Here is a 19,437-nt window from a genome sequence, read left to right on the forward strand (position 1 = left end):
GTGGTCTTTGGTCACCACCTGCAGAACCACTCCTTTATTGGGGGTGTCTTGCTAATTGCCTATAATTTCCACCTGTTGTCTATTCCATTTGCACAACAGCATGTGAAATTTATTGTCAATCGGTGTTGCTTCCTAAGTGGACAGTTTGATTTCACAGAAGTGTGATTGACTTGGAGTTACATTGTGTTGTTTAAGTGTTCCCTTTATTTTTTTGAGCAGTATATATATTTTTTTTACTTATCTATTTTTCTTAACTGCATTGTTGGTTAAGGGCTTGTAAGTAAGCATTTCACTGTAAGGTCTACACCTATTGTATTCGGCTCATGTGACAAATTACATTTGATTTGAACAGTGGTTAAAAATAAGTGGCAAGTGTAGTGGAACAGGAAGAGTAAGGGAAGACACCTGTATAAAATCCAGGAAAAGGTGGGGGCAGGGAGGTCTTCAGACAGAGAGAAGGGAAGAAAGTGTAGTTACAAGGCTGAGACTGGGACACAAGGCTAAATAGTACATTGAAAGTGGTGGGGAAACATCTGACTGGGAGGTGTGATCATTGTCAGGAGGAGTTGGAGACAGTGGAACATCTTCTATTTCAGTGCCAGAAATATATGCGAGAAAGGGAGAGATTGTTATTCGATTTGAGGAGTAATGGGGTTGAAGAGACAGGATTAAGTGAACTGCTGTGGAAATCTTCAGGGGATGTGCTATTTAATTATTTATTTCGTTTCCTTAGGGAGACGAGATTATTGCGAAGAATTGAGAACTTCACTGTCTCTAGACGACACTCCAGTCCAGTTGGTGGCGGTAATAATGCGCCTTAAAGTTGGTTGCCAACCCCCAAATAAAAATCCACAGAAGAAGAGACGTTCTTTCCTTGCTGATTTGTGACACGAAAGAAGGTAAGATTCTGCTTTATCTATTGTGGTTTGTAGCGTTTTATCTTCTGTTAGTATCAAACAGACTGAGGAAACCACGCGTTTTAATACCTTGTCAACAATTCGCGTATTATTTTTAAATCTACAATTTGCAAGTTGACTACAATCTTGACTGTCAGTCGTCTTCACAGTTTTTAACCAAGTACACGTAAGCATAAGCTTTGGGGGCTAATTGCTTGCTAGCTAACGTTAGTTAGCTACTGTATCTAGCTGCTAACGTTAACTAGCATCTTCTCGTAATGTTACTTTTTTCAAACGGGTTAACATTGTTTGGCAGAATGGTTGACCATGTATTTTTATAGTCAATTCAAGCTAGATAACAGTAATCTTTCATTTTAACATCTGGTCTTAATGTAGTTACTGTAGTCAGTTAACGTTACATAGGTCGCTAGCCATGCTAGAATAAATCCCATAGCGCCTAGCTCAAAGTTGGCAACATGTACACGTATACTTTCTTTGATTGAGTTTGTTATATTTTTTTATCAAGATTGTGGTAGATTGGCCTATAATCTATGTTCACGTCACGAGCTAACGTTAAGTAGATGTATTGAATTATCCATTACTATAGTACCATGTTGAGAACGGTATAGTTTTGACACGAGAGAATAAAATATTGTCTGTCGCTTTGGCCAAGAATGGCATCGGTAACGTTATCGTCACTAAGATAGCTAGTTGGCACTTCGTTTTTGCTTGATACAAAGTGAATGAGTTTGGCAATATTATGAAATATTACGTAAGGAATATACAGTACATATTTTTCTTAAAATGTATACTTTTGTCTTGGATCAAAGATGCATTGAATAAACTGAAATACACACGCTACTTTTCTACTATGTAATGTAATGGCACTTGAGTTTTCTACTCTGTTGCAGATGAGGGCCCTGTACGTTTTTGCTCTACTGGCTCTGCTGGGTCAGGGGACAGGAGAGGAGGGGGCTCGTCTGTTGGCTTCCAAGTCCCTGTTGAACCGTTACGCTGTTGAAGGCCGTGACCTCACACTGCAGTACAACATCTACAACGTTGGAACCAGGTATTGTACTACAACATCCATCTCTCCCTAGCCTATGTCAAATAATACCTGATATTACACTAGTCTTGAATGGCTTCATATCCTTCAAAAGCAATGGTCTGAATTGATTGCTACAACACTGCATGGATTATGGTGGAAACACATCCATTCTAGTTCCAGTCATTGTTTGTGAAGAAAAGGAAACTGAAAATGCACGTTGAAACCCAGCCTCAGGGGCATTGATGGAAGCCCCACATTATGGAAAAACTACATTGTGTGTGAAGCTGTGCCAATACAAGGCATTGAATGTCAGTCTGTGTACTGAAAAGAAATGTATTGGTTTAGGCCCAATTCTGTACCCTTATCCCGACGTGTGCGGTTTCAAAATCCACCTTAACTCGATCTCCGCTCCACAGCGCTGCCCTAGAGGTCGAGCTGTCTGATGACTCCTTCCCACCTGAAGATTTTGGCATCGTCTCCGGGATGCTGAATGTGAAATGGGACCGGATCGCCCCGTATCCTTTAAAGACACAATCCTAAAATGTGTTTCAGCCCAACGGCCTCATGGCTCCAAAGCACCAATCTTTTTCAATGAAGCCCGCATTGTACCCTGAAGTCTTATCAGTTTCTCTAGTTGTTGTTTGTACCTTAACCCTACCCAGTGCCAGCAATGTCTCTCATACTGTGGTACTGCGCCCCCTGAAGGCCGGATACTTCAACTTCACCTCTGCCTCCGTCAGCTACCTGGCTCAGGAGGGAGGACATGTCGTGGTAAGGGAGAGTAAAATCCTCTATGGAGATCAGGGCCTGTATTCATCAAGCGTAGTAGGAATACTGATCTAGGATTTGTTTTTCCCCATTTACGTCATAATGAAAAAGATTGCATGGACACCGTGGACTTTATCCTAGATCAGCACTCCTATTCTGAGATGCTTTATAAATATGGGCCCAGAACTGGGTTGAAATACTATTTGAAACCTTTCAAATACTTTGATTGTTTGCTTTAGCACTGGCATGTGGTCAGGGTTTGAACTTTTTATGCTTTTGTATTAGTTCCATTGCAAAAGGCGTGCTCAATCAAGCAGAGCTGAAGTATTTGAACTCAGGTCTGATGCAGATTCACTGTTTTTTCCGCTGCTCTCTCCAGCCTGGAACTTTTCCTCTGCTACATTAACGTGCAGAATGTAGCCTAACACACTGGCCTACTATTAGGCTGGTGTTGATTTACTGGCAAAATTGTTTTTATGCAATTGCAGACTTCCTGTTATTGATTTCAAGTCATTGGAAACTCCCTCTAGTCAATTGAACTAGAGACTGATGCAGAGTAGTGATGTTCATGACCTTTTGTGGAAATTAAACCTTATGTCTTCTTCCTGCAGGTTGGCTACACCAGCGCCCCCGGACAGGGCGGGATCTTGGCTCAGAGGGAGTTTGACAGGCGTTTCTCCCCCCACTATGTAAATCATTCGTCCTTTCAAACCATTGGCATGGTTATAGTATACTTCTCTCAAAGACCTCTTACAAAAGTACCAGTCAAAAGTTTGGACGCACCTACTCATTCAAGGGTTTTTCTTTATTTGTACTATTTTCTGCATTGTAGAATAATAGTAAAGACATCAACTATGAAATAACACGCATGGTATCTTGTAGTAACACAAAAATAGTTAAACAAATCAAAATATATTTTATATTTGAGATTTTTAAAAGTAGCCACCTTTTTGCCTTGATGACAGCTTTGCACACTTGGCATTCTCTCAACCAGCTTTTCTTTCATTCTGTGGTCCAACGCATCCCAAACCATCTCAATTGGGTTGATGTCGGGTAATCTGATGCAGCACTCATCACTCTCTTTGGTCAAATAGCCCGTACACAGCCTGGAGGTGTGTTGGGTCGGGTCATTGTTCTGTTGAAAAACAAATGATAGTCCCACTAAGCACAAAGCAGATGGGATGGCGTATCGCTGCAGAATGCTGTGGTAGCCATGCTGGTTAAGTGTGCCTTGACTTCTAAATAAATCACCAACAGTGTCACCAGCAAAGCGCCATCACACCTCTTCCATGTTTCACGGTGGGAACCACACATGCGGTGATAATCCCTTCACCTACTCTGCTTCTCACAAATTTGGACTCATCAGACCAAAGAACAGATTTCCACTTGTCTAATGTCCATTGCTCGTGTTTCTTGGCCCAAGCAAGTCTTCTTATTGGTGTCCTTTAGTAGTGGTTTCTTTGCACCAATTTGACCATGAAGGCCTGATTCACGCATTCTCCTCTGAACAGTTGATGTTGAGATGTGTCTGTTACTTGAACGCTGAAGAATTTATTTGGGCTGCAATTTCGGGGATGGTAACTCTAATGAACTTATCCTTTGCAGCAGAGGTAACTCTGGGTCTCCCGTTCCTGTGGCGGTCCTCATGAGAGCCAGTTCCATCATAAAGTAATGCAGTGTCATTTCTCTTTGCTTATTTGAGCTGTTCTTGCCATAATATGGACTTGGTCTTTTACCAAATAGAGCTATCTTCTGTATACCTCCCCTACCTTGTCACAACACAACTTTTGGGCTCCCAAGTGGCGCAGCGGTCTAAGGCACTGCATCTCAGTGCTGGAGTCGTCACTACAGACCCTGGTTCGATTCCTGGCTGTATTACAACCGGCTGTGATTGGGAGTCCCATAGGGTGGCGCGCAATTGGCCCAGTGTCGTCCGGGGTAGGCAGTCATTGTAAATAAGGATTTGTTCTTAACTGATTTGCCTAGTAAAATAAAAATAGGCTCAAACGCATTAAGAAGGAAAGAAATTCCACAAATTAACTTTGAACAAGGCACACCTGTTAATTTAAATGCATTCCAGGTGACTATCTCATGAAGCTGGTTAAGAGAATGCCAATCGTGTGCAAAGCTGTCATCAAGGCAAAGGGTGGCTACTTTGAATAATCTCAAATTTAAAATATATTTTGATTTAACACTTTTTTTGGGGATACTACATGATTCCATGTGTGTTATTTCATAGTTTTAATGTCTTCACTATTATTCTACAATAGAAAATAGTAAAAATAAAGAAACCTTTGGATGAGTAGGTGTGTCCAAACTTTTGACTGGTACTGTACATATACATGCACATACACAGTGCATTCGGAAGTATTCAACCCCTTGACCTTTTCCACATTGTTACGTTACAGCCTTGTTCTAAAATTGATTCAATTATATTTTTACCTCATCAATCTACGCACAATACCCCTTAATGACAAAGCGAAAACAGGTTTTCAGGTTTTTGCAAATGTATTAAAAATGAACCTTTTATTTACAAGTATTCAGACCTTTTGCTATAAGACTAGAAATTGAGCTCCGGTGCATCCTGTTTCCATTGATCATCCTTGAGATTTTTCTACAAGTTGATTGGAGTCCACCTGTGGTAAATTTTGTTGATTGGATGTGATTTGGAAAGTTATACACCTGTCTATAAGGTCCCACATTTGAAAGTGAATGTCAGAGCAAAAACCAAGCCATGAGGTCAAAGGTAGAGCTCCGAGACAGGATTGTGTCTAGGCACAGATCCGGGGAAGGGTACCAAAACATTTCTGCAGCATTGAAGGTCCCCAAGAACACCGTAGCCTCCATCTTTTTTAAATGGAAGTATTTTGGAACTACCAAGACTCTACCTTGAGCTGGCCAAACTGAGCAATTGTGGAAGGAGGGCCTTGGTCAGGGAGCTGAACAAGAACCCTATGGTCCCTCTGACAGAGCTCCAGAGTTTCTCTGTGGTGATGGGACAACCTTCCAGAAGGACATCCATCTCTGCAGCACTCCACCAATCAGGCCTTTATGGTATAGTGGCCAGACGGAAGCCACTCAGCCAGCTTGTTTGCCAAAAGTCACCTAAAGGACTCTGACCTAAAAGATTCTCTGGACTGATGAAACCAAGATTGAACTCTTTGGCTTGAATGCCTAGCATCACGTCTGGAGGAAACCTGGCACCATCCCCATGGTGAAGCATGGTGGTGGCAGCATACTGTTGGGATGTTTTTCAGGGCCAGGACTGGCAGACTAGACAGGGTTGAGGGAAAGATGAACGGAGCGATGTACAAAGAGATCCTTGATAAAAACCTGCACCAGAGCGCTCAGGATCTCAGACTGGGGCAAAGTTTCACCTTCCAAAAGGACAATGGCCTTAAGCACACAGCCAACACAACGCAGGAGTGGCTTCAGGTCAAGTCTCAATGTCCTTGAGTGGCCCGGACATGAACCCAATTGAACATCTCTGGAGAGACCTGAAAATAGCAGTGCAGCGACGCTCTCCATCCAACCTGACAGCGCTTGTGAGGATCTGCAGAGAAGAATGGTAGAAACTCATTAAATACAGGTGTGCCAAGCTTGTTGCGTCATACCCAAGAAGCCTTGAGGCTGCCAAAGGTGGTTCAACAAAGTACTGTGTAAAGGATCTGAATACTTAAGTAAATGTGATATTTCAGTTTTTTGTTTGTAATAAATTTGCAAAAATGTCTAAACCTCTTTTTGCTTTGTCTTTATGGGGTATTGTGTGTAGATTGATGAGGAAAAACAATTGAATCCATTTTAGAATGTCTGTAATGTAACAATGTGGAAAAAGTCTAGGGGTCCGACTACTTAACGAAGCCACAGTTTAACTTGATGCCCTCCGGGCTGATTTTCTGGACCGATTAAGCTTACTCATAGTCAATGTTCCCTCAATTTTTTTTCTGGAACTGAGCAAATTTCAAGTCTGCTGAGCTCTAACTTGAACATTGAAAATTCTGTGCAACTTCCAGCCTGCGTTTACTGTGAACACTGAGGCTGTACCTGCTTTAAGTTAGTTTCAGACGGTGGTCAAGTAGGCTACTGTGGCTATTTAACCATAATGTAGGCCTACCATCAAAAACAATGGAGAAAATGCATCCCATAACATTTTAACATTGAAATAGCTGTTCTATCATTCAGCCTACAGTAGCAGTTTTTAGAACATGCGGAGCTTGACATTAATTACTTTATCCACTTGCCCTTCAGACAAGGTGACTGAAAATGTTGTGGTGTTTGATGCAACAAAAAAAAACTTTACAAAATAAAATGCATTGTTTTTCCCATACCATTATGACAGAATCAGACAAATTGTGATACCCTCTGCCTATTGGCTACATAGGTTATTCAAGCCTGTCTCAAAATACAACACTGACCCTTTAAGTAAAAAAAGAAGCTATTTTTCCCAACTCTGTTTCAAAGATGTCTAGAAATGTACATGTTTTGTCCTCTTGTAGGACGCACTACAAATTATCTATAACTGGGCTAATAACTTACTAACTAGCAAAGGATATGAACAAATGTGCACACATGGCTACATGCAGCGCTCTCTTTGATTGCAAAACAAGCGCATTACTCACGACCACTCATGCTGTAAAGGCAGTTCAAAGTGAATGGCATAGATCCATATGGCAATGGTCTATTTGCATATAGACCTACTGCCGCTCTGATTGGCTATGCCACACTGGTTTGTGTGGAGTACAACACAGACCGGGCTGACACAGACCAGGCTGAGTCTTGTGTCAGTGTAATAGAATCCTATTCCGATGTGTTCTGCCTACAAGATCTCTTGCATAGTTAATTTTGCATACTAAGTCTTGCATAGTTTGTTTCGGTATGTTGCATTGAAAGTGGCTAATATTGCAGTGATTCGATCACAATTCCCACAGTTAAGGGAAATGTTGATATTGTTAACTAAGGGGGGAAACTCTGAACTGAACTTTCTAATCTCATGCTTCTCTGAGCAGGTTGATATTTCTTCTGTGCGGCAGTTCCTGGGAGCTTAGAGGGAACATGGCTAATAGTCTTAATATCATGCTCAATGGAGAACCTTTTATTGGAAGTTCTTTTTAGTGTAGAAATGGGCTCAGTCTGAGTCCAGGAAACCAGACCTTTGTTGTCGTTCTTAGAATTCCATTTCTTTGAATATAACTTTAAGTAAATACCTGCAGTCAGGTAACTTGTGCAATAGTTAGGAGATAAAGAATGTTGCCTTTATTTCGCCTGTCACATTATGAAGCTTACTGTAGTCCCCAGTCAGGGGTCACGTGGTGTTTGTTTACGAGCACACAGCGACGAGAGACCGGAACCTTGTGAGTCACTCACTGTTATGCAGCAAGGTGATCTACTTACAGTATGGAATTCACAACTAAATGTTTCCTGTCTAGATATCTTAGAACTAAAATCTAAAATGTGCTAAATGATCTGCACTTGTGCATATGGTTTGCTAATTTAGTAGCTAGTTGGCTAAGTTGTTAGCAAGCGAATGCTTGATTTTTGAAGAAGCTAACAGCAGAGAATCCCGTCCTGGATCAAGAGCCTTGCTGGCTAATATTTGTTTTGTTCGTGCAGGAAACTGAGTAGCATTTTTGAGTTACTTGTATAGTTTGGGTCAAACTACTTTATGTTCACAATGCGCTCGTTAGCATTCTCTGTGATTTTACATGCATTTGTTACTCTGTAATCCGAAGGTTAGCAATGCTATCAGTAGTGTTTGAAAACAGCTCAACCCTTGTGTTCAATGCCAGTATTGCCGAATAACCCAGTATGACAATCAGGATACCGCCCAAGCCGGTCCTATCCTCAATTGATGGGACACATGAAAATAACTGTCAGGGCCTCTGTTTACTAACGAGTTAGCAGCCACCCCAAACAAACTAGACTACAAACAACCATGGTTCATTTTGTTTTATTCTCCACTCTGTCCATTTTGTATACAATTTAAATAGAACCCCACTTCAGTAGGGTTTTGTAACAAAAATATGTTTATGATGGACGAGTTCTAGAAGTATTTTCCTGTTTTCCAAATGTTTTCTTGCTAAATTTGACCTAGGCCTTTTAATTGGCTGTGACCTCCACACATCTCCCTCTTCTCTCACCCCCCTCTCTCTTTCTCCCTCCAGCTGGACTGGGCCGCCTTTGGCGTAATGACCCTCCCCTCCATCGGCATCCCCCTGCTCCTGTGGTTCTCTAGCAAGAGGAAGTACGACTCGTCCAAGGCCAAGAAGAACTGAATACTACTCTTCACTGTGGAACTAGCAATGGGGGGGGGGGGGGCACGGGGTTTGGGTTCAAGAACTTGTACCTTTTCACACTATTGTGCTGACATAAACCGTACTGTGCTGGCTCAGATATTTTCTTGTCACTTTCTTCTTTCCAGCATAGTTCCAGTAACCATGCTGGATGTGCATCCAGACTAGTGCAGTACATCTCTGCTCAGTAGTGTGAAAAGGGTATTAGTAACTCAGGATGGGAGGAGTGGCCGTAATAGCATACTTACCCATATTGGGGTAAAACAACGTAATATGAGTGATCTGGGAAGATGTGCTTCCTTGTGATTGATTGTGGAATTATTAGCTTTGTGGACTGTAGCGTTCGATGATGGCGAGAATGGGCTAGTGGTTTCATTGCTGGTTATTCTATTCCATACACACGCACATGCATTACATACAGTACATATACAGAGAGGTGTCCAAGTCAGACTACAGCTGCAATGCAAGAATGACATGAACTTTTTGCCTTTGTTTTATTTTGTAATTCATTTGTTTTGAAACCCTCAGTCATTTCTACAGAAAAAAAGTGTATAGTTTCCCAGGTGGTTCTGGGTGGGACTTTGTGTTGTTTGGGAAATAAACAAGCTGAGTTTTATAAAGTGAGATTCTTGTATATTTACACATTTCTCTATCTTTGTGGGGTAGTGCGCAAGTGTACACTTCAAGGGTAGATCGGGACACAAAATGGAGCACAACTTCTGTATATGCATTTTTGGCACACATTGACATTCAGGACTGTCTCTAGCTTCTTGCGTTAAATAGAAAAGATAACTTGATCAGTTGATACAAGTGTACAGTAAGGCTTAATTCTGAATATTAGCAAAGAGGGTCTTTGGTGAAGAGCGTTTAGGGTTTATAGTTTGCTATATTGTAGATAGGTGGTCACTATTTTGTTTATAAGAGGAGTTGTATGATAGGGTCTTAGTAAGGAGTGGTCGGGTTGGGTGGAGGCAGCGGAGGCCTTGAGCTGGTTGGCCTCTCTGGGATCTGTTCATAGATGCTGGTGCTCGGGTCTTTGGTCAAAGGTCGTTCTGAACAAGGTGTCAGAAAGACTCCAGGTCGGGATGGGGAAGAGGACAAGATGGGATCTCCACATTGCTAGAAAAATGCATGATAAAAAGAAATGAAACACCTTATCATAATACTTTTATATAAAATCTGTATATTTTTAATCTAACATTTCCAAACGACCTTATCTACCAATGTGTAATTTTTACTCAATTACTGAAAATGCCTGATTAACATCAGTTATTTAGAATTACATTAGCCTATTATTTTCTTTATTGCCAACCTCTTATCAAAATGGTGTAGATCGCGTGTCAAACGGAGGGCGGGGTTTCACTCCAGTGTACTTGAGTGATGAATTAAGATCACTAATTAGTAAAGAACTCCCTTTACCTGGTTGTCTAGGTCTTAATTGAAAGGAAAAACCAAATACTTGCAGACGACACTAGACCCTCCATGGAGGGTTTGATACCCCTGGAGTAGATAATATATGCACAACAATGTATGTTTGGTGTTCCAATACCTGCACACTTCTGTCTTGTTGAGGGGGGCAGTTAACGGGCCTGGGAGGCAGTCGTAAAGGCCGGTTGGGGGCTGTCCTGGCTGGAAGGGGGATGTGACTGGGGGCCTCTCTTGTCCTTAGGTTCACCTCTGAGTAGAGGTGATGCTGGGGGTCTACAAAAGAGAGCAGATATATTGTAATACATGAATACAGTCATATATGTTCATTGTTCATTCTAGATATGCAAAAATGTGTATTGTGTAATTTCAGGTCAAATCAGGCATGCCGTGCCTTGCTCAGACCAATAACAATACAACCCCTGAAAGACAAGTCGCTAGTCTTGTCTTTCACCTCGCCCACCTGCACTCCTCTCGGCATCCCGCCAGCGCCCCATGGCGTAGAAGTCGATGTGTTCCTTTGTCTCTTCTTCACGTTGAACCAGATGAGGGGTTTCCTCGTAGGTGTGCAGGGGCTCCAACTTCCAGTAGCTTGGGTCCCCCGTGGACCCACAGTGCATGAGAGGGACGGAGGACGCTGTCACCTCCTGGCCTGGAGGATTGCCCACATTGACGTAGGGAGATGTATCTGTCTGGGAAAGCATGCTTGGTGGCTTGTTGACCCGGGCGTACAGTGCGTCGAAGGCGTCCTCTCCCCCCCCAAATGCTCCTGCACAGCTAACGTCAGGTTCTGTCACATCTTCGGGGAGGATCAGATTTCTCACCTGGAAAATGTTTTGTCATGTAGTCGGTAAATCCATTAATAGTATTGACTTTTTTGTGGGTTTGTTTAACTTACAAATGTTAAACTGACAATAGTTCCTCACCACCAACAGTTCGCCAAGCTGGTTTTCTGATTGAGAAAGGGACTTTTTTAGCACCTTCTTCACCACAGCATACTCTGGCGCCAAGTCGTTCGTAGGGGCTGAGCTGGCCAATATCTCTTCGACATGGACAGCGGCAGGAGCCGAGGGTGCATATGATGAGGCTTCCTTTTCGGTCACTTTCGTTGTCTCTCCACCTTCATCCTGCAACCCCAGTTTAACTGTACCCTCACAAGCTTCACTGGACTGAGAGAGAGAGAGTAAAAGAGAAGGAGAACGATTGAGAAACAAACTGTTGCAGTTGAGTTTACCTAAAAGGATAGTTTTCCACAAAATTTAAGTTTGTTAGATGTTTAGGTGGTGCCAATGACTATTTCCCTTTCGCTTATGAAGAAGGCATGGTGTGGAATATGTACTCGGCACCTCGTCACAGGGCGTGGTGAGAATCTCGTTGAAGGGCCCCACGGGATACTGGGTGTAATAGCTGACCAGCTCCTGCAGGCTGCTATGGCGACTCTCCTCCCCAGCGATGAGGTAACACGCCCCTCTGCCACCCTCTTCTTCCTCTATGATGAAATGGCGGCACCTATCCTTTCCTCTGGGGGGAAAAGTGTGTGTCTGTCTAAAAATGTCTTTAAGTGTGTGTGTGTGTGGTCTGTTGTGACTTTACCTGTACGAGAGTACAAAACCAATCTTTGACTCGCTGAGCCTGAGCAGGAAACAGCCCTGCTGCTTGTCCTTTAGAAGCTCCTCTGCCTCCCTATCCAAACAGTCAAGAGAGAGACACACACACACACAGAGAAAAGTGAGAACAATTCATCTTTAACAAACTGCATAAGCTGTACAAACACAGCACGTATGTATGTATGTGTGTACAATTATATGTGTTAGCTTTGACTCATGATGTGTGTGTCACGCCTTATCCGTTCCCCTCTAGTGCTGAGTAAAAGCCAAGTTATACTTGATCCGAAAATGTGGTCGGAGGCTCCGTATGGAGGGTGTGACGCAATTGCGGTGCCTCCAGAGGCATGCAGAGGCCTAATTGAGCTCCGTACCACACTGCCGTCCGCCTCCCAAATTCTGTAACAATGAGGAGGGCTCCGTATAGCTCCGCATTGATTTGATTGCTTGACAGTAGGTGGGGGGTGGGAGGTCCTGTATAAACACAAACTCACTTTGTTGACAACTTCCTTCGCAAGAGCTCTGCGCTGCTCCATGAAGTGCAAGAAGTATGAATGCCCTGACTTCTGCAGAGGTCGTATCACCGTAAATGCTGCACAGTCAATGCAGATGCCGGATTGACCATGCAGCGCCTTTAACACTAAAGTGGTTCCATTGAGGAGTAGTCTTTCTGAACTATTTTCTATTTTGTTTACATATCTAGCTTTCGAACAGTGTTCTTCAAACCTGGGCCGAAACGAGGAGGTACAAAATGCTGGTTTTTGAGAATTCTGCAGTCCCAGATTTGGATTCAATTGCATGTGCACCTGTTTCTCTAAGTGAGAAATATTTGTGTGTGTGTGTGAATATGAATATGACCTGTGTATTTGATTGAATTAGACAATTTTAAAAACATTAAAAACAACAACAAATCTCACCCACGTACTGTTGGTCTACTGCTCACTTTTGAGACCTGCTACTAAACTCAGCAAAAAAAGAAACGTCCCTTTTTCAGGACCCTGTCTTTCAAAGATAATTCGTAAAAATCCAAAGCCTTTTTACTGACTCTGAAAAACACGAAAAGAAAGATGCCCAGGGTCCCTGTTCATCTGTGTGAACGTGCCTTAGGCATGCTGCAAGGAGGCATGAGGACTGCAGATGTGGCCAGCGCAATAAATTGCAATGTCTGTACTGTGAGACGCCTAAGACAGCGCTACAGGGAGACAGGATGGACAGCTGATCATCCTCGCAGTGGCAGACCACGTGTAACAACACCTGCACAGGATCGGTACATCCGAACATCACACCTGCGGGACAGGTACAGGATGGCAACAACAACTGCCCGAGTTACACCAGGAATTCAAAATCACTCCATCAGTGCTCAGACAGTCTGCAATAGGCTGAGAGAGGCTGGAAGTAGGCCTGTTGTAAGGCAGGTCCTCACCAGACATCACCAGCAACAATGTCGCCTATGGGCACAAACCCACCGTCGCTGGACCAGACAGGACTGGCAAAAAGTGCTCTTCACTGACGAGTCTCAGTTTTGTCTCACCAGGGGTGATGCTCGGATTCGCGTTTATCGTTGAAGGAATGAGCATTACACTGAGGCCTGTACTCTGGAGCGGGATCGATTTGGTAAGTGAAGGGTCTGTCATGGTCTGGGGCGGTGTGTCACAGCAACATCGGACTGAGCTTGTTGTCATTGCAGGCAATCTCAATGCTGTGCGTTACAGGGAAGACATCTTCCCTTATGTGGCACCCTTCTTGCAGGCTCATCCTGACATGACCCTCCAGCATGACAATGCCACCAGCCATACTGCTCATTCTGTGCGTGATTTCCTGCAAGACAGGAATGTCAGTGTTCTGCCATGGCCAACGAAGAGTCCGGATCTCAATCCCATTGAGCACGTCTGGGACCTGTTGGATCGAAGTGCGAGGGCTAGGGCCATTCCCCCCAGAAATGTCCGGGAACTTGCAGGTGCCTTGGTTGAAGAGTGGGGTAACATCTCACAGCAATAACTGGCAAATCTGGTGCAGTCCATGAGGAGGAGATGCACTGCAGTACTTAACGCAGCTGGTGGCCACACCAGATATGGACTATTTTTGATTTTGACCCCCCCTTTGTTCAGGGACACATTATTCCATTTATATTAGTCACATGTTTGTGGAACTTGTTCAGTTTATGTCTCAGTTGTTGAATCTTGTTATGTTCATACACATATTTACACATGTTAAGTTTGCTGAAAATAAACGCAGTTGACAGTGAGAGGACGTTTCTTTTTTTGCTGAGTTTATTTAGCAGTCTTTTCAGTGAGACCTTGAAACTGACCATGGAGGTTATGCATTTCAAGTTCTTTGGAAGACTATTCCAAAGAATGGCAGCTGAGTACAAAAAGGTTTCCTTCCCCTATACCACTCTTAAATCTGAAAGGAGCGAAGTCAGTTTCACTTCTTCTAGTGGAATAGTTATGGTTATCCCTGACCAAGTTAAAGTACACTAAACAAAAATATAAACGCAACATGTAAAGTGTTAAAAGATCCCAGAAATGTTCTATATGCACAAAAAGCTTCATTCCCTCAAACTCTGCGTAGAAATTTGTTTACATCCCAGGTAGGGAGCATTTTATTCTTTGTCAAGATAATCCATCCACCTGACAGGTGTGGCATATCAAGAAGCTGATTAAACAGTATGATCATTACACAGGTGCACCTTGTGCTGGGATCAATAAAAGGCCACTCTAAAATGTGCAGTTTTGTCACACAACACAATGCTTGTGATGTTGTGATGACTGCAGGAATGTCCACCAGAGCTGTTGCCAGAGAATTCAACATTGTTTTAAAGAATTTGGAAGTACGTCCAACCGGCCTCACATCGCAGACCATGTGTAACCACGCCAGCCAAGGACCTACACATCCAGCTTCTTCATCTGTGGGGTCATCTGAGACCTGCCACCCGGACAGCTGATGAAACTGAGGAGTATTTCTGTCCCCTTTTTGTGGGGAAAAACAAATTCTGATTGGATTGGATGCGCCCCTGCCCAGTCATGTGAAATCCATAGATTAGGGCCTAATCAATGTATTTTGTTGGGTTCTGAGAATATTAAATATACTTATTCATGTCACTGAGGGAGAGAGAGAGGAATGTATAACGTTCAAATTCTGTCTGGATATGTTATTGTTAGCCATCAGGGATCGTATGGGAGGAGAAAAGACACAGTCTGGTACCAGTCACCATGACAGCCGTGAGTTGGGGAGGAGTGAGCAATTTGGGGCAGAGGTCAGGTCAGAGGAAGTGAGGAAGAACAGATATCACTAAGGTTCTGTCTAGCAACAGAGATGCATTGGCTGTTCAGATGTGTAGGAGGAGACTCAGCATAGGAAAAAGGATTAAATATCAGTGCTTGTGTGAATATGTTTTTTTGTCTTATACAGATGTAATGACCCAATGGGTGAATAAACTTGGTTTACGCTTTACTAATCGGCCGTGAGTTTTAATAGGTTCATTTAGAACCTAACAATTTCAATTGACTTATTTAATTTATTAACTCTAACTCTGCAAAATCTTTGAAATTGTTTATATTTTTGTTCAGTATAATTACATAGGTACTTGAGGACCATACTGTGGACAATCTTATATACAAGACACAATTTAAATCTGAGAGAATCTCTCCTCCATCTGAGGCTTTCAAAGTGTGAATGGTCAAGATGAGTATGTTTGTCCCTTTGTATTTGTCGGGTCATCTGTGGTCATGTGCATGTGTGTGTTTTATGTGTGTTTGATTGTACGTGTGTGCATGTGTGTCTGCGGTCTTTTTGCATATGCACTTGTTTCCCTGGATGCGCCATGTTTCTTTTTTCTATTGCAGATATGTATACCAGTATATGTTTCTGTGTTCTTGCAGTCTGACCTGCGCGTGGCGAAGCCGTGTAGCCAGCGGGGCATTGGACGACCAGGCCGACACAGGCGGGGAAGCTGTGTCCTCTCAAACCACAGCAGGGTGTGGGCCCGAAGGGACGGGGACAAGGGCTCCAGGGGCCCGGGGCCACCCAGAGTCAGAGCAGGAGGCACCCTCTTCACTACTGTCTGATAGAGGGAGATAGATAGAGAGGGTTGTGAGATGTATAGGCACATTCAATAGTTTCTCTGTTGTGCTGTCGGGTATCTTTCCATTATTGTGGAGATTTTAAGGCTATACTGAAAAGAAAACAAAAAGGGGGAAAAGGACAGAGTATGAGAGAACAAGGCCTGGTCCAGAAATAGCACCTACCAACTATAAGCAATATGTATAGCTCCACCTTGTCTGAAAGAGGGAAGGAAAGAGATGGGAGAGAGGGGGTGGGAGAGGGAGAACACGGCTGTTCACACAGGTAAGCTTGGATACGTTCCCACAGAAGTTACCTTAGCAAGAGAAGACAGTTACATTTTAAACAGTTGATATGCTCATCCATGCCTTTTTCGTTCCAGCGTGCAGTCAACTACATGAAAGTGGCCTACATGCCATCCTGGACATCGGGCCCTACCCGCAGCACATCCAGTCGGTGCTCTCTGTCACAAACCTGCAAGGCACCACAGTCCCCGGCATCTGCTACAACGTTACTGTGCGGCCAGTGGACAACAAGGCCTATAATGTGTATGTGTGGTTTAAACCTTCAAATAAACCCATCATAGTATTTCACCTATCCTTTCCCATTTATGCACATCAAACCGGTAGGATCTTGTAGAAGGCTCTAGAGACAGAATCTAAACTGGGCTGACCCATGCAACGCTGAACGTAGAGAGGTTACTTTCAGTTGTCTTTATTTTAACGTTTCTATCCCACCATGAAATTGACCTTTTTATTTGCCGAGCCACAGGAAGTTGTCTGTCTCTAACTGCACTATGTGGTTTATGGTGTAAAGTGGGGCTGATGGTTTCACACATGACAATCTGACTGGAGGCTTACGGGAAGTCCTCTACAAATACACAGACATGCATTTTAGAAAACAAGCATTCACATACAGTAGAAATTGTACAAATGTTTGTCTGTGTCGTGTCTACATGCATAGAAAACACTATTGAAAAGCATGCACATTTCAGGATTTTGACCCAATAGTAGAGTTTCCACTGATCTGGTAAATCTAATGTAAAATGTTTATTCCATAACCTCATTCTCCTGGCCATTGGTTTGTTTGGCTGGTAACACCACCTCCTCACGAAGGGTTTTGGGGACCTTTAAGCTCCGCCTGGGTTTGATTGGAGGAGTCTGGCGGGTGGGCGGGTCTTGAGCAGAATGCTGGCGTGGTACAGGCTTTTGGGGTTGGATTGGCAGGCAGCTGATTCGCTCTTCTCGCTTGAGGATTTCAACATCTGCAAACCAACACAAAATAATCTATAAAGTTAACCATTAACCATCACAAAAGTGACGGCCACAGAAACCATATTTTTTACATTTAACAAACACAATATTATGAACTAACAAAATATTATGGGCTTAATAACAGTACAGTAATTTTTTTATTTTATTTAACTAGGCAAGTCAGTTAAGAACAAATTTTGTGAGTTTTCGTGAGAAGACCGATTTGTCTCATGGTCTGACAAACACCGCAGTAACTCGGTTACCTTCCACAACAGATGCTGAAGCCCGACATAGGTGGATTGAGCCCTTGCAAAAAATGCCTAAATTTACGGATTTTAATGGGGAATTTGATGTTTTCACTTTGTCATGATGGGGTATTGTGTGAAACAAAAACATATTTAATCAATTTTGAATTCAGACTGTAACACAACAAAATGTGGAATAAGTCAAGGGGTATGAATACTTTCTGAAGGCACTGTAGTAAAACACATGAGACACAAGACAACATAAAAAACATAGCAATTAATGGAAGTTAGAACGGTGTAAACTGCATACTTTCTCTGACTATCAAGCAATTCAGATCACTTTTAGCATCAACTTCAGGTATTGTAGATAACACCGTAGATAATGCAATGTTCACATTAGTGCATTGGATGCACCTAGTAGAATTCACACAAATAATCAATTTTATAACAAGCACAGTTGTAGATTTTTTTTGTGTCACTGAGATTTGGTCAGTTGATGCCTATTAGCTGTTGGTATCTTATTGGAGAAAAGGTGGACTGTAACCAAGGTAATCAGGTAACTACTCTTGTGTGATGAGTAACCTTTTTCTGAGACCGGCCTTAGCTCCCACAGCTAATGCATGTAGGTTTTAGCTTAGTGGGCTAACACAAGCTTCAGGTGCGCAGACAAACCTGTCTCTCTAACTCTTTCAGCCCAACAGCAGACCCGTCACTTGGCTTTGTATAATGCTGAGTGATTGGGATGGGGAAATGTAACCACTCTCAAATTCATAGATGGAGCTATGGCCAGGATTCACAGTCCGTGAGATCGACATGATCTTTTTAAACATATTTCTAAACTATACATTGTTTGTTAATAAAGACTCAAACGGCAATACCAATGTAAGCAATGGTAAACATTAGCAATGATATTAAATGAGTTAGTAATGAAAACATTGTTCCTACATGGTTCTGACTGAATATAAAATGGTTAAAAGTATAAGCCTGACCTTTTAAGCGCTGGTAGTCAAAGTCCATGATGACATTTAAAATAGGTTGTCACAAGACGGCTGTATTAACGGATGTCTGAACATCTCTTTCCTCCTCTACATCAACTGCTGTGTGTGTGTGTGTGTTGAGAGAGAGAGAGACAGAGAAAGAGAGAGAGAGAGAGAGAGAGAGAGAGGAAGGTAGCGAGAGGGGAGGAGGAAACATAATAGAGATAAACTATAAAAGTTGTGGGTGGGGGAGGGGAAATGTAATCTTTCCAATTTCTTAATTACATAATTATATCCTAAGTTGTGCATAGATATTTTAGATCTTTTTGTAAACAAATAACAACTGTTCATGTCCATCACAAAAGAAACAATAACTTGCATGAGCTGAGCCTTTACCCTGTTGCCTACAAGTAACCTAGCGCTCTCTTTTTGGTGCACATTTTGCATTTGTCAAGTTAGAGAACTGAGAGACAAGTAGCACAAAGAACAAAGTGGCAGTCACATGCCCCCACCCACGCACGCACACACACACACACACACACACACACACACACACACACACACACACACACACACACACACACACACACACACACACACACACACACACACACACACACACACACACACACACACACACACACACACAGGAAGAGTGAGGGACCGCAACTTAACAAATGAGAACAGAGATAGGAGGACTGGAGAAAATGAAAGAGTGAGCTGAACTTAGTCTGACAGACTCAGGAGGACTCAATTCATTAAATTGCAGATGATGGAAAATAGCACTGTGGAAACGAGATGACTCAGAATGTATAGCTCTGTGAACCACGTTAAAACTGTCCCTCCCCACAAGTTGTTCCTCTCGCAGA

General features: G+C 42.8%; 2 protein-coding genes across 3 annotated transcripts; one reads left to right on the forward strand and one right to left on the reverse strand.

Annotated features, from left to right (window-relative positions):
- The first annotated feature begins 825 nt into the window (after positions 1 to 825).
- Positions 826 to 9,618, forward strand: LOC115173697 (translocon-associated protein subunit beta-like). 2 transcript variants are annotated; one of them, XM_029732019.1, is made up of 6 exons: positions 826 to 899; positions 1,808 to 1,965; positions 2,361 to 2,459; positions 2,607 to 2,715; positions 3,324 to 3,401; positions 8,874 to 9,618. In XM_029732019.1, exons 2-6 carry the CDS (start codon positions 1,808 to 1,810, stop codon positions 8,982 to 8,984), a joined length of 555 nt encoding a protein of 184 aa, XP_029587879.1. In that variant the 5' UTR covers positions 826 to 899; the 3' UTR covers positions 8,985 to 9,618. The 2 variants fall into 2 exon arrangements, with proteins under 2 accessions (XP_029587879.1, XP_029587880.1); XM_029732020.1 differs by lacking the exon at positions 826 to 899 and adding an exon at positions 949 to 1,083.
- On the reverse strand, positions 9,483 to 18,734 carry si:ch73-109i22.2 (SH2 domain-containing protein 2A). Its single transcript, XM_029732006.1, has 9 exons — positions 18,581 to 18,734; positions 17,155 to 17,357; positions 15,919 to 16,094; positions 12,021 to 12,110; positions 11,774 to 11,948; positions 11,354 to 11,596; positions 10,891 to 11,251; positions 10,552 to 10,703; positions 9,483 to 10,121 (listed from the first exon to the last, which is right to left on the reverse strand). Exons 1-9 carry the CDS (start codon positions 18,606 to 18,608, stop codon positions 9,945 to 9,947), a joined length of 1,605 nt encoding a protein of 534 aa, XP_029587866.1. The 5' UTR covers positions 18,609 to 18,734; the 3' UTR covers positions 9,483 to 9,944.
- Positions 18,735 to 19,437: the final 703 nt, after the last annotated feature.

This window comes from Salmo trutta, chromosome 34 (assembly GCF_901001165.1).
Source record: "Salmo trutta chromosome 34, fSalTru1.1, whole genome shotgun sequence".
NCBI classification, from domain to species: Eukaryota; Metazoa; Chordata; class Actinopteri; order Salmoniformes; family Salmonidae; genus Salmo; species Salmo trutta.